The sequence below is a fragment of the Ctenopharyngodon idella genome, chromosome 4, assembly GCF_019924925.1.
Source record: "Ctenopharyngodon idella isolate HZGC_01 chromosome 4, HZGC01, whole genome shotgun sequence".
Taxonomy (NCBI): domain Eukaryota; kingdom Metazoa; phylum Chordata; class Actinopteri; order Cypriniformes; family Xenocyprididae; genus Ctenopharyngodon; species Ctenopharyngodon idella.
Window position 1 is genome coordinate 10,940,943 of NC_067223.1, and position 13,673 is coordinate 10,954,615.

The window sequence follows — 13,673 nt, forward strand, 5'->3', positions numbered from 1 at the left end:
TATCCATAATTTAACTTAGACCTTTAAGTATACATACAAAGATTAATAAGGTTAATAACATTAGGCTGCATTTGTAATAAGTAGGGAGTGAATTGTCTTTCTGTGTCTCACACACAAGAATAAACAGATTATCTAATTACCGAAAGAAAAAAAAACTTCCAGCCCAACTGCTGTGTAAGGAGGAATGAATGTGATACGGGTGGGATGGTGACAAGCACACAGCTCCAGGAACAATCACAGTCTCTCTGACTGACTGCACTGCGAAGAGGCTACTCAGACTGTCATGACACAATCTCCAATGAGTACATACCTGATGATCACCAATAATATTTTGCAAATAGAGCTACAAAGGCTGCTTTGCAAAATCAAGAGATCCTGTTAAAAAAGTTCCGACGTGCACTAAGATGTCAAGTGGACCTACCTTCAGTGTGTGGGACTATGTGGTCTTCACCTTAATGCTGGTCATCTCTGCAGGTATTGGGGTGTATTACGCCTTCGCCGGAGGAGGTCAGAGCAGCTCCGCAGACTTTCTGGTGGGCGGACGGAGTATGACGGCGGTACCGGTGGCCCTGTCCCTGACGGCAAGCTTCATGTCAGCAATCACCGTTCTGGGGACCCCGGTGGAAGTGTATCAGTACGGAGCCATCTTCATCCTCATCTGCTTTTCTTATGCTCTGATGGTGGCAGTAAGCTCTGAGATCTTCCTGCCAATCTTCTACAGACTGGGCATTACCAGCACCTATGAGGTGAGATGAGAAAAAAACTCTTTAGCATAAACACTGTTTATTGTTGAATTCAGGGTTATGATCGTTAACTAAAACTAAAATTAAAAACATTTCTCTTCATTGAAATGGAGCTGAAATAAAAAACCTAAACGAAAATTAGAAAAACAAAAAATAAAAAATAAATAAATATAAAATGACAAAAAGCACAATTACAAAAAATGTAACTAAAATTATCATGAAAACTAAAAATATAATAAACGCTAATTCAAAATAATAAAACTAAAGTAAAAAAAAATTAAAATAACAATATTGCCGAACGCAAATGGTAACTTTACTGAATATATTAAAGGTAAAACATATTAATGATCAGGGTTATTATCGTTAACTAACTAAAAAACATTTCTGTTAATTATGATAAAGCTGAAACAAAACAAAAATTAAATGTTGCCTTGGCAACTAACTGAAATAAGTTTAAAGCACTAAAATTATTAAATCGAAATTAAAAAACAAAAACTAGCTAAAACTAAAACTATAAATTAAATAAATTACTAACTAAATAAATTAAACCTAAATAGCAATATTTTAAAAAATATATATATATTAAAAAAAATAATAATAAAATGACAAAAACAATGAAATGACTAAAAATCTAACTAAAATTAGCATGAAAACTGAAAATATAAAAATAAAAGCTAATTCAAAATAATAGTTAAAACAAAAACTAAACAATATTGCTGATCTAAAATGTTAACTTTATTTAATATATTAAATGTAAAACATATTAATGATGTTAAAATGTCAATAGTGCATTCATTCTGATGTAAAAGCAGCTCCAACTGCAACTGCAATGTAACTTCATTTTTCCACCTCTAATGTTTAAATGATCTGTTTGCAGTATCTGGAGATGCGTTACAATAAAGTAATTCGACTTTTTGGGACAGTCCTGTTTATCATACAGACAGTGAGTGTTTTTCTTGCTATTATCAGTCTCATTAAATCATACAGTAAACTCAATGTAGTTTAGATTATTTTCCATCTCTTCTCAGGTATTGTACACTGGTCTGGTTATTTACGCTCCAGCTTTGGCTTTAAACCAAGGTAGGATTTCTTTGCACTTCAACAATTAACAATGACTAGTTTAATTCTACATTAACCTTATTCTTGAACCAGAAGTTTCTACTTTGCTTCCTTCACTTAGAAGCGATGCCACAGAAGAACCATTTTGTGGTTTTTTAAAACCATTATTTCTTAATGTGAACAACATTTTAATAATCTAAAGAACCCTTTTCCACTATAAAGAACCTTTTGTGCAATAGAAAGGTTCCATGGATATTTAAGATTATTCATGTAATTATAGATGCCAGTAAAGAACCTGTATTTTTTTAAGTCGAACTGCATTATTTGTGAAGTGCATGGTGTAACAAGTATGCTTGATAATGCGCAGCACTCTATGGTCAAGTGAACTCTCTCCTCTCTCTTCTCAGTCACAGGTGTGGATCTCTGGGGTGCCGTCATGTCAACTGGAGTCGTCTGCACTCTCTACTGTACATTAGTATGTTAGTAAAAGAGTAGAACTGCACAATTGAATAAATTGATAATCACGATTTTTTTTGTTTAAAATTATTATTATTATTATTATTTAATCGGTTTAAATTAATGATTCAATGACTCACTCATAAAGACTTCAATTGTTTCATTACTGGATTAATCAACGTTTTTGAATGAATCTCCTGACTGAATGATTCAATGACAAATAAATTTTTTAACAATCAGTTGTCGCCACCTAGTTACTTTCAAAAAATGTTTTACTCTATTTTTATCGCTACTTATTCACTAAGTCACAAACAACTGGAAAAGTCACAGAATATTGTTGTGGACAACTGGGAGCCTTGGAGTCAATAAGGTTAAGAAGCACTGATATGTCCCTTTACCCTGGCAGGGCGGTCTGAAGGCAGTGGTGTGGACAGACGTGTTCCAGGTTGGCATCATCTTGGCTGGTCTTTTGGCTGTCATCATCCAATCAGTGATTCTCCAGGGCGGGATCTCCACTATCATCAGTGACTCCTCCCAGGGCGGCCGACTCAACCTATGGGAGTGAGTTGTGACATGACTGACAGGTACAGGAATGCATATTTAAACACTTTTTCATGTTGTGTCCAACCCTCTCAGCTTCGATCCAAACCCTCTGAGGAGACACACATTCTGGAGCATCACAGTGGGAGGGACGTTCCTCTGGACCAGCGTATATGGCATTAATCAAGCTCAGGTGCAGAGATACATATCATGCAAGTCCCTGTTCCATGCCAAAATGTGAGCATTGCACAAAAATAATTCTCGGCTTCACACTGAAAGAGATGCGATGTATAACTAAACCTTTTTGTGTGTATATGTGTCTTTTTGTCTCTTTCCAGGGCTTTGTATATTAACTTAGTGTCTCTCTGGGCTATTTCATTATGCTCAGTATTTTGCGGCTTGTGTTTATACTCCATTTATAAGAACTGTGATCCATGGACAGCAAAGAAGGTGTCTGCTCAAGACCAGGTACACCATAAACCACAGCAATGTATCTCAAATGCAACAACATTATAATCTGTGCATGTTATTACAAGTCTTGATGCTATTACCAATCAATGCAACATCAATGTCTCCCTCTATAATATGCAATAAGCTTATGCCATACCTGGTGTTGGACATCCTAAGCGAATACCCTGGTCTGCCAGGACTGTTTGTGGCAGCAGCATATAGTGGCACTTTAAGGTTTGTTCTCTAATAAGAGGTACAGATCACCCAAAATAGTACATTTATCATTATTTACTTACCCTCATGTTGTTCGAGACCCCTATGTCCTCCTGTAGAACACAAAAAAAGACATTTAACAGAATGTCCAAGCAGCTCTTTGCCATACAAAGAATTTATGGCTCAAAAAAGGACAATACCATTAAACTATCACTCTTGTTATTCTTATAAAATGTTACGATAGTGTTGTGTGAGGGAACAGAATGAAATAGTATATAGTATAATAGTATATAGAAATAGGAATAGTGTAGAAACAATTTTCACTCAGAAATTGCTAGTAAATTTCACAATTACAAAGAAATAGCACTGAATTAAATAAGAAATTTTGAAATAGACTGAAACAGAATTTTCTAGTAAAACATACTCCAATAATCTGTTTTACAGTCCTTTAATGTTAACAAATGAGACCTCACTGTAAAGTGTTACCTAAAATATTCCTCTCTATATCAGCACTTAAATTTGTGCCATTCGTTCCCTCATAACCAATATGATGCAAGTTTAAATGCAAGAATGAATGACATGCGGATGAGTTAAAGACATTTTTTTTTAAGTGATAATTGTTTTAAACACCTTTTACCACATGCATCACATTAGCATTTTTTGAGCATGTATTATATTTATTGTCTACAGTACAGTCTCCTCCAGTGTAAATGCTTTGGCTGCGGTAACTATTACAGATCTGATGCGCCCGTACCTCAGTCTGTCAGAGAGGCAGCTGTCCTGGGCTTCAAAGGGCATGAGTGAGCAAATATCTTCATTTAGAGCCCATTAACACATTATCAGTGATTTCAACTACTAAACTAGATATTATTTCCCAATCACAGGTGTGTTTTATGGTGCCGTGTGCATTGGAATGGCTGGTCTTGCATCTTTGATGGGAGGGATGCTACAGGTGGGTTACTGATGAAAATTACAGGGCAAATGATGGCATAATCTTAATTTTCCTGTCTGTTTGTTCTTCAACAGGCTGCTATTAGCATCGTAGGAGTGGTTGGCGGACCTCTACTGGGCCTCTTTTCTCTTGGCATCCTGTTTCCATGCGCCAACACAAAGGTTATTATGGCTAGATGTTAACCAAGTAAATCTGAAACCCGTTTTTGAGTGTAGATTTGAACTTAAATGGTTGTAATTTGTGAAGCTTTCTAATACAGACCTACAGTTGGTCTCTTTTTAAAGAAGATTCTCTGCAGATTTCTTATTGTAAAAAAAAGTTATAGAAGTTTGTTTACACTGTAGCAAATGTACTGAACTAAACATTTTTATTCTAAAATGTATTTTACAAAATATTTTGACTCTAAAATTGCTAGACAATCCAAGCTATATGTCCAAGTTGTGTTGCACTTCCAAGTTGATAACAAATTTAAAGTTAAGCACGCGAAAAGGCTTTCCATGGTAAAGCAATGTCCAATTTCAAAACGGCTTTCACAGGATGAATTCTGAGCTTTTGAATGATACCTAATTCATGGTGAATATTATTAAAATATGTGATAAGGGAAAAAACAGGGTTTCTGCACATTTTATGAAGGTAAATTTAAGACTTTTTAAGACCAAGTAAAGAACATTTTAAGGACTAAATTGAAAAGAAAACAATAGGTCAATATATAGTTCCAGGAGAGACGTTGCCTATTCCTGCACTAGAATATGGAAATATCTTTTACTGTACCTTCTGATCACACCGCAAAAAAGTGATGTATTTAACAGAATCCACCTTTCAAGAACTACAACGAACGGCTCGTTTGGACTACAACGTGTTTTTCCGGATCTTGTGAAGTCACAATGTTACTCATTTAAATGATCACCGCCCGGTCTTTGCAGCTCTTTAACCCATCAAACAGCTTATAAAAATGCAGCAAAATAAGTCTCAAAAGTTATCAAAGATGCAACAGCGTGTTCATACACGATGCAGAGAACAAAATGCGAATGGCTGTGCATTTATTTGTGCATTAAATTATAGCAAAAACCATGTGCATATTGTGTTGCATCTAATGGTAATTTGCAGCGTGCATTTGTGGGAAGCTTTGATGCTTTTAATGAGAGTGAAATAAAACTGTCCAAATCAGAAGCCGTTGCTGTGTTGTAAGTAGGGTTGGGAATCGTGAGAAATTTTCTGGTTCTGGTTCCAATTCCGGTTCTGCCTAACGATTCCGGTTCCATTAAAATAATTAAACAACTAATAAAAAATAGTAATAAGGGAAAAATGCACAATACTCAACTCAAACAGTCCTTTTTGTGTTTGTTTTCTGTTAATCTCAACAAATTCGCTAACACTTTACGATAAGGTTCATTAGTTAACATAAGTTAACTGCATTAACATGAACTAATAATGAACTGCATTTCTACAGTATTTATTAATCTTTGTTAATGTTAATTTCAACATTTACTAATACATTATTAAATTCAAGAGTTGTATTTGTTAACAGTTAATGCACTGTGAAGTAACATGAACAAACTATGAACGGCTGTATTTTTATTAACTAACATTAACAAAGATTAACAAATACAGTAACAAATGTATTACTCATGGTTAGATCATAAATGAACCTTATTGTAAAGTGTTACCACAAATTAGGTAAGATGCTTGAACACACATGTAAGATTCAAACAGGTGAAACAGAATATTTTTGTAAGTTGGATTCATAAAGACTTGTTTCTGAAAGAATGATTCAGTGATAGACACATTTTTAACAGTAAATTTGTTGCCACCTAGTGGCGTAACAATGCAATCAATACAATCGTTATTTGAAGTCCAGTTACATTCAGAAGGTAATTTATTATAAACATCAGCGTTTCTATCCGAATAATAAACTTTTGTAAACTTCTGTTATAAATGGAATAGGCCTATTTGTCACACAGAAATAATGATACTGTGCGTTTGAAAAGATTGCTTGTGAAGCTGTTTATATCTAATCATGACAACCAAAGACTATAGAATAACACAAGACGTGTCATTTGCATTGTTTTGAATGGGAGAAAGTGTAACGCGCAATATGGCGGAATAAGTCCCGCCTTCAAAATAACAGCCAATCGCCGACTGGTAAAGTCATCGCGTCACTGCAGCGGCCGTTAGACGCACCGGTTTCTATAGAAACAGTCAGACGCGCGCCTCAGAAACGAGGCACAAGAGACGTGCATTTAGGTCTGCGCATGCGCATTAGCTTGATCCAGCCTAAAAAATATAGCTTAACCAGTTTAACCACGCCCACTTCTGTAGCATTTTTCAAAACTCTGGTGAGAACTGACTGCTGCTGAAACAAACCCATGACCATTTAATTCAAAGAAAAGTTTTCGTTGACAGATGTTATTTCTTGCTTTAAGCATAAATTCACTTAAAGTGCCCCTATTATGCTATTTAAAAGGTTCCTAATTTTTTTTAAGTGGTCTCCTACAACAGATTTACATGCATCAAAAAAAAAAAAAGCCAATTACCATACTGATTCAGCTTTAAGCTTCCTAAAGCTCTGCCATTTTACACACTGTAAAATCAGTAACGATGGCGTCGATTTTACCAAATCAATCTGAGCGCGAGTCCGATGATGAAATATCGGAAGAACTAGTTATTCAACCCGAGCATCCATCGCAAGGACGACTTAAGCGAAGATAAGCTACTCAGTTTGACGTACAATAGGAGATGTTGCAATTGTAATTCCCCACCATTAGTATTAACAAGTGTATGTCCATCAACAAACCGATGTGTATATTTCTAATTAATTGCGGTGCACACGTGGGAACTGTAACAGTATCACAGTGTATTCTAACGTGAATGTCTGATGGAACATTAAAGTTGGTAAAAAAAAAAAAAAAATCTTGCTCCATCCTTTATCATGACTCCGAGTAATAAGAACGACAGACATTCGATATATTAATCGACACATTTCTAGACAATTGCAAGTCCACAGCTCATTAGCAGAACTAGAATGTAAGGTAGCCGAAGACCTACTGCTGCACTGTACTGTTACAAAAAAATTTCACGGTCGACAGAACATTAAAGCATCAATTATTAATCATACTTACAGGTTGTGAAACAAACTGGGCATTGACCCATCATTCAAGGACAGCTGTTTTACGAATCCAGCTGAACTCGCGGAGATTGGAGAAGCAGATGATTTATACTGCTTTATGAGGATTATACTGCTGTGATATCTTAGTAAAGATGAATTTTAACTACTGATTCTTCGCAGCCATCCTTTGGAAGTGAAAATAAACTGAATTTACTTTCACAGCGCAGAGCACGCGTCTCTTCGATATTAACGAGTTACAGCATTTCGAATGTTCTCGAAAGTCCACGCAGATCGTATGCAAATATGTTAACTTGTGATGTGTGAACTTCACGGAAATGGGATTCGAATTACAAACGACTCCTTTAAGCAGTTCAGAGTCGACTCTCTCTTTTGAGAGACAATAACTTTATTTATGATGCACTTTCAGCTTTACAACTTCGCAGACTGCTTTTCAAAAACTAATTTCACACTAATTTTCAAAAATCCATAATAGGGGCACTTTCATTTTGTTAAATTTTTCAAGACTTCATTTTACATTTCCATCTCAAGTAAATGTACCTTGATGTTTATATATTTATACTGGAAAACAGGTCAAAAATGCTGAGGAAGCACTAACCATGAGCAATACATTTGTTACTGCATTTACTAATCTTCGTTAACGTTAGTTAATTAAAATACATTAATTGTTTGTTCATTGTTAATTCACAGTGCATTAACTAATGTTAACAAGATTTTAATAATGTAATAATGTATTAGTAAATGTTTTAACATTAAAATTAACATTAACAAAGATTATTAAATGCTGTATAAGTTCAGTTCATTATTAGTTCATGTTAACTAATGTAGTTAACTAATTAACCTTATTGTAAAGTGTTACCAGTGGCGTAACTACAGACAGTGCAGCCAGTGCAGCCGTACTGGGGCCCGTGAGGTGGGGGGGGGTCCGCAACGCACGTGGGCCCTGCCACATCCCAAGCCGCCCCTGGCGACGAAGTGATTGTATTAATATAAATATTGAGATAAATATAAATATTAATAATACAATATAATTAGTGCCAAGATTCTTCACAGCAGTGAATAAATACATAAATTTGCCTAATCATTTTGTGTACTGTAATGGTCTTGTGGTAGAATTTTTGGCAAGCGTTTCTGAGGTTCTGGGCTCTAATCCGCCCTCATGTTGTTTTTCGTTTTTTTTTCTCATTAAAACCAAAGGTGTTCATCAGTGATTGTACATCAAGAGCAAGGACACGTGTGCATTTTGTTTTGTGCCTTTACCAGAACGAAACGCTCGATTGTCTGTGTGAAGACTGCGCATGTGCACGAGGGCCAAACTGAGCAGCAACGAGCACTGGCCATGATTTCAAAAACAACACATTCCAGTGGATAGATCGCCTCTTATTTAACACAGACCTGCAAATTTCTTGTCGAATGGAGATGTCTTTCTTTTAGGTACAATTATTCGCTGAGTTTAAGTTAATTTCTGAGACGTTTCAGTTTCTCGCAGAGAGACAGCTGAAAGCGCACCCTGTTTTTTATTTATTTTATTTTACAAAAGTACAAGGTTTTGTTGTTATTGTGAGCGTACACAAATAAAAGTAGACCATTTGTAGTCTTGCACTAATCTGTAGGCTATCGCCAAAAATGAGGGAAGGCCTATTTTAAGTTAGTAGTGTATAGTGCGTCATTTGGGACGCAACTTAAGACTTTCTCCTCTGATTTAAGAACTTTAAGTAATAAAATAAAAATTTTCTTGAGCTTTTGACATATGAGGTCATCATCTATAAGAATATCCTGTAAGTTTCAGAACTAAAAATGTCATTGTTAGTCCAAAAACAGCTTTTATTGTAACCGAGCCTAGATAACGAATCGTTGTGGAATGTGCCTCTTATACGTAATAGACTGACTGATTTCTTTTATGTAATGATTCATGTACAGTCAGATGTTCTTTGTCTATGTTTCAGTCAATTAAACCAGTGACTAAACGGGCAATTTCACATTGTTTCTTTTAGTAGGATGAAAATAATCTGTTATTTAAATTGTGATTAAATTATATATAGAAAGCAATCAAAGAACGCTCCCTTTACAATCACTGGAGCTGTCAATCAAAGAGCACAAGTTTATCAGTGACTCAGTTCTGGGCTCTCGCCAAAACTCCCGTTATAATAAATTAATCTATTTACTTTGTGTTTGCACTGTTTGTTATGATAAAAGCATTTGTTAGTGTGCAGAAATTGAGTTAAAATGGCAAAATCACTGTATTCGTGCAATCAGCATGTGTAATGACGGGTCGACAGAAGGAGGATCCATTTGCAGCTTTATTAAGATAATTACCAAAGCAGACAGGGGAAAAGGCAGAGGCATAAACAGGGACAGGCAATGGTCGAGGCAGGCGGCAGACAAACAGAGTAAAGTCACAGGCAATGGTCAGGGCAGGCGGCTAACAAACACAGTCCAAATAACAGGCAAGGATCAGGGCAGGCGGCAAACAAACACAGTCCAATAAACAGTCCAACGGCAACAGAAATACAATCCACAAGAAAACGCTCAGTAGTGATCACCGGGGCAAATCAAGACTTCGCAAAGGGTGTGTGTGTGTGTATGTGTGTGTGTGTGTGTGTGTGTCTTAAATAGTGTGAGTGTAATGAGGTGCAGGTGTGTGCGCAATCAGTCCCAGGAATGAGGGCCTATGGGAAACGTAGTCCGAATGTAAACCAGTCAATATTCAGGTGACGGCTCCCTCCGGTGGTGCGGAGGAGGAGGCGCGAGAGCCACATTCGTGACAGCATGTCTGTGATCAGCTAGAATGCTCATCACTGCAACCTTTCATGCCACAATCTAAATATCATGCCATTCATCTAAATGTAATGCTATAATCAACACTTTTAACCATTAGTTAACCTTGAGAGCTATAACAGTAGAAACGTGCGTTAAGTTTTCGAGAGAGTTCCAAATGTAATACTTTATATTATATATATTACTATATATTTATGCAAAGATGTTAGCCAATTACAGCAGTGGGCGTTTACACTGAAGTTTCACAGCAGACACGCCCCTTGAAACAAAGCATTCAAACCAGAGGGCTAAATTATGACCATTTTTGATGTAAAAATCATACTAACATTATAAGTGCACCCCAGGAAACATGACAAAACAATAAAACAATGCAGTTCATGACCCCTTTAATTTGTGTAAGGATGAATTAAGACTTAAGACCTTTTTAAGACCCACAGAAACCCTGAAAAAGCAATAAAAACGGTCAGACAGTTAACAGGCTAATGTGTATTTTTCTTTATTAAATGCAAAAATCTAGTGGTCATTACAGTTGAAAGTGTGGCTGTTTTAGGGAGGTTTGGCAGGGCTACTGTCTGGTTTGGTGCTGTCACTGTGGGTGTGCATTGGAGCACAGATATACCCTCCGCAACCAGAGAACAGCAGACCGTTGCCTCTGACGACACATGACTGTAACTTCTCAATGGCACCAGACGGCACTAACTGGACTACAAACATGGACCACCTCACAATGAAAGAGGAGAATCAACAAAGGTGGGTTGTGAAAACAATTTGAATCAAAATCTTTTGGCTGATATGTAACAGGCTCCATTTCTTATCAGGCCTTTCCTAGCTGATAATTGGTACTCACTCTCATACCTGTACTTCGGCCCATTGGGGACTGTGACGGTCATTGCCGTAGGGCTTATTATCAGCATTCTTTCGGGTACGAGACATACCAACATGTGAAGCACTCGACATAATGCTGTCATTGTTCTGAGTAACTGATGTAAATTTCTAAATTTGTGTCTCCAAGGGGGCAGACAGATGAAACTGCAGCCTGGACTCACGCTATCAAAAGAGGACCTCACCTGCTATAAAGTCTACAATGTACTCAAAGAAAAAGTAAGTATAGATTTTATTGTGCATATATATGTGTGTATGTGTATATATATACATATATATATATATATGTATATTTATATATGTGTGTGTGTGTGTGTGTATGTATATATATATATATATATATATATCCTCCTGGGACCCAGAAAAAAAAGTTTTTGAATTTAATATTTTGTTTCACATCATTACATTGTTTAGAACATAAGAAAAAAATGAATTTTTTTTGAAAAATTATATTTTATTCATATTTTATGCTATGTCCTCTGTAGTGGACACCAGGACTAAGTTGTTTAAAAAATAAAATGACAATAAATTACATGTACAGGCAAAAACAATGGATTTTTTTTTTTTTATTCACCAATCAATTTTTAGGTTTCAGGATTTTTTTAAACTAAATTTTGTTTATTAAAGATGATTCTCAACTATGTTATGAAAGATAGAACGGAATGAATCGATATACCATTTTACTTTATGCATTATGTGGGTAAAATGGCCATACATGGATTTTCCCATTCAATACAATGCATCTATACACTGTATCTAATTTGCATATTAACGTGTTCTTGGAGCAACATGTAATGAAAAAAGAAGTGTAATAATGGGAGTAAAAATTGGCAAAATTTTCATAATATCTAATAATTAATAGGAATATTGATACATAATTTATTTTGCTATTCACTTGTTGTGTCTCCCAAAATGCCTGATAATCATGATTTAAGTCCGGTTGTCCTCTACAGAGGTCATGTATGAAATCAATGCCCTGTTTTGTAACAGAAAGTCATATTTTGATTAGAAACCCCATAACATTTTCCTGAGATGTTGATTTATAACAAACAATTTAAAAAATAATCCAATTTATCTCTGCAAAGCCCTGAATGTGCTCTTTACAGGACAGCCAGACTTAATATTGTGACATGTATGATGTCAGAGAAATTCACTAAAATATAATGTCCACTACAGAGGACAAAAGTCTATTCCTGGGTCCCAGGAGCACACACACACACACATGCATAAATTGACATATATATTTCCATAACTTTTTCAATTTTCAATTATTTGCATTAAAAGGTTTCCAGTAGGTCGGGTAATCTTGACCTGGTGCAGGAGCTGGAGAAATCCTTTGGAAAAACTAACTTTGCTTTCTGTGAAGTAGAGTTATCTACTCAAACACCATTAAACTGAAGGTCTTTAAATAAACATGCATGCATACATACCTAAGAAACATGTCACTTTCATTACAATTAACAGCTAAATTGTAAATGTAACAAAGATGTAGTAATAAAAATAAACGTTTATGTCCAAATCAGTCATAGTGCAACACATCAGATACAGATATTCAAAAACTTTTGATACATATATATAGTCTGGCACTTGTGACAGAAAACATTGTTGATTAATGCTCTGGTTCGTAATAGCGTTTCTTCATTGCTCTGTATTTCCTGAGGAAGTAAAGTGCCTCGAGTTCTTTGATCACAAAATCTCCACGGTCAATCAGCTTTTGGATTTTCTCAGGATCTGTGACATCTTTGTTCTTCATGAAAGCGGCTTTCAGACGCTCCCTGAAGTATGCAGTGCCTTTTGGATATTCCCGTCCAAGATACAAAAGCTGCAGAAAAGAAATTAATTACCAAAGCAATGGATATTACAATTTTACACATCTTCTTTATTTTGTGACTCTACTGTCATGCAATGTTATGTTTAATAAAGGATGACAAAGTACCATTGAACAATATTTCACCTGAAAAGATCAGAAACTGTCAGAAGACGATACTTACATTTTTGTACAATCTGATCACCTCTCCTCTCAGTGGATTGGTCATTTTAACTTCTCTCTCTCTTGATACTGAGATAGAGAAAAAAAACTAAAACAGACAAGAACAAACAATAATACACCTCAATATATTATATCCAACAGCATGCAACAGAGTTACACACAAGAATGTGGACTGAAATTCCCCTTTTAGTCTATGCATTTATATTTTACGGTTATGGTTATACGTTAACATGGTACCAAATGCAGACGTACTGAGGGGAAAACGTAATGTTCAGTTGGTTAAGGTTTTCTGTAAGAAACAGGCTTTATTTCAGTGTTTGCTCACCTACAAGATCATGTCAGAGGTGTTTACCAGGACGTGCGGGGAAAATGCCATGACATGGACGCTTTTCAAAATAAGTCTGAAAGCTCGATGGCTTCTCAAAATAAAAGCCAGGTTGCATTTTTCAAAATAAAAGTCTTTTAACTTTTAGCGCTGTTTATTTT

The 13,673-nt window shown here is 35.7% G+C and overlaps 2 protein-coding genes across 5 annotated transcripts; one reads left to right on the forward strand and one right to left on the reverse strand.

The window, feature by feature from the left end:
- Positions 1-217: 217 nt before the first annotated feature.
- Positions 218-12,428, forward strand: slc5a8 (solute carrier family 5 member 8). 2 transcript variants are annotated; one of them, XM_051890013.1, is made up of 14 exons: positions 218-746; positions 1,621-1,686; positions 1,772-1,823; positions 2,210-2,277; positions 2,665-2,819; positions 2,895-3,035; positions 3,137-3,266; positions 3,394-3,482; positions 4,152-4,261; positions 4,346-4,413; positions 4,488-4,574; positions 10,866-11,065; positions 11,134-11,237; positions 11,328-12,428. In XM_051890013.1, the coding sequence occupies exons 1-14, from the start codon at positions 405-407 to the stop codon at positions 11,573-11,575; spliced, it is 1,860 nt and encodes a 619-aa protein (XP_051745973.1). In that variant the 5' UTR covers positions 218-404; the 3' UTR covers positions 11,576-12,428. The 2 variants fall into 2 exon arrangements, with proteins under 2 accessions (XP_051745973.1, XP_051745974.1); XM_051890014.1 differs by having other exon boundaries at positions 11,134-11,471.
- lyrm5a (LYR motif containing 5a) lies at positions 12,425-13,612 on the reverse strand. Of its 3 annotated transcripts, none has more exons than XM_051890024.1 (3): positions 13,513-13,612; positions 13,189-13,256; positions 12,425-13,019 (listed from the first exon to the last, which is right to left on the reverse strand). In XM_051890024.1, exons 2-3 carry the CDS (start codon positions 13,231-13,233, stop codon positions 12,807-12,809), a joined length of 258 nt encoding a protein of 85 aa, XP_051745984.1. In that variant the 5' UTR covers positions 13,234-13,256; positions 13,513-13,612; the 3' UTR covers positions 12,425-12,806. The 3 variants fall into 3 exon arrangements, with proteins under 3 accessions (XP_051745984.1, XP_051745982.1, XP_051745983.1); XM_051890022.1 differs by having other exon boundaries at positions 13,189-13,275; positions 13,513-13,606; XM_051890023.1 differs by having other exon boundaries at positions 13,189-13,275; positions 13,517-13,599.
- Positions 13,613-13,673: the final 61 nt, after the last annotated feature.

Excerpts from the sequence above, each read along its gene's own strand:
- lyrm5a (XM_051890024.1), bottom strand. The coding sequence starts at position 13,233 with ATGACCAATCCACTGAGAGGAGAGGTGATCAGATTGTACAAAAAT. Across the intron at positions 13,020-13,188 it reads TGATCAGATTGTACAAAAAT|CTTTTGTATCTTGGACGGGA; the intron begins GTAAGTATCGTC and ends TCTTTTCTGCAG.
- slc5a8 (XM_051890013.1), top strand. The coding sequence starts at position 405 with ATGTCAAGTGGACCTACCTTCAGTGTGTGGGACTATGTGGTCTTCACC. Across the intron at positions 4,414-4,487 it reads TGATGGGAGGGATGCTACAG|GCTGCTATTAGCATCGTAGG; the intron begins GTGGGTTACTGA and ends GTTCTTCAACAG. Across the intron at positions 11,066-11,133 it reads AAAGAGGAGAATCAACAAAG|GCCTTTCCTAGCTGATAATT; the intron begins GTGGGTTGTGAA and ends ATTTCTTATCAG.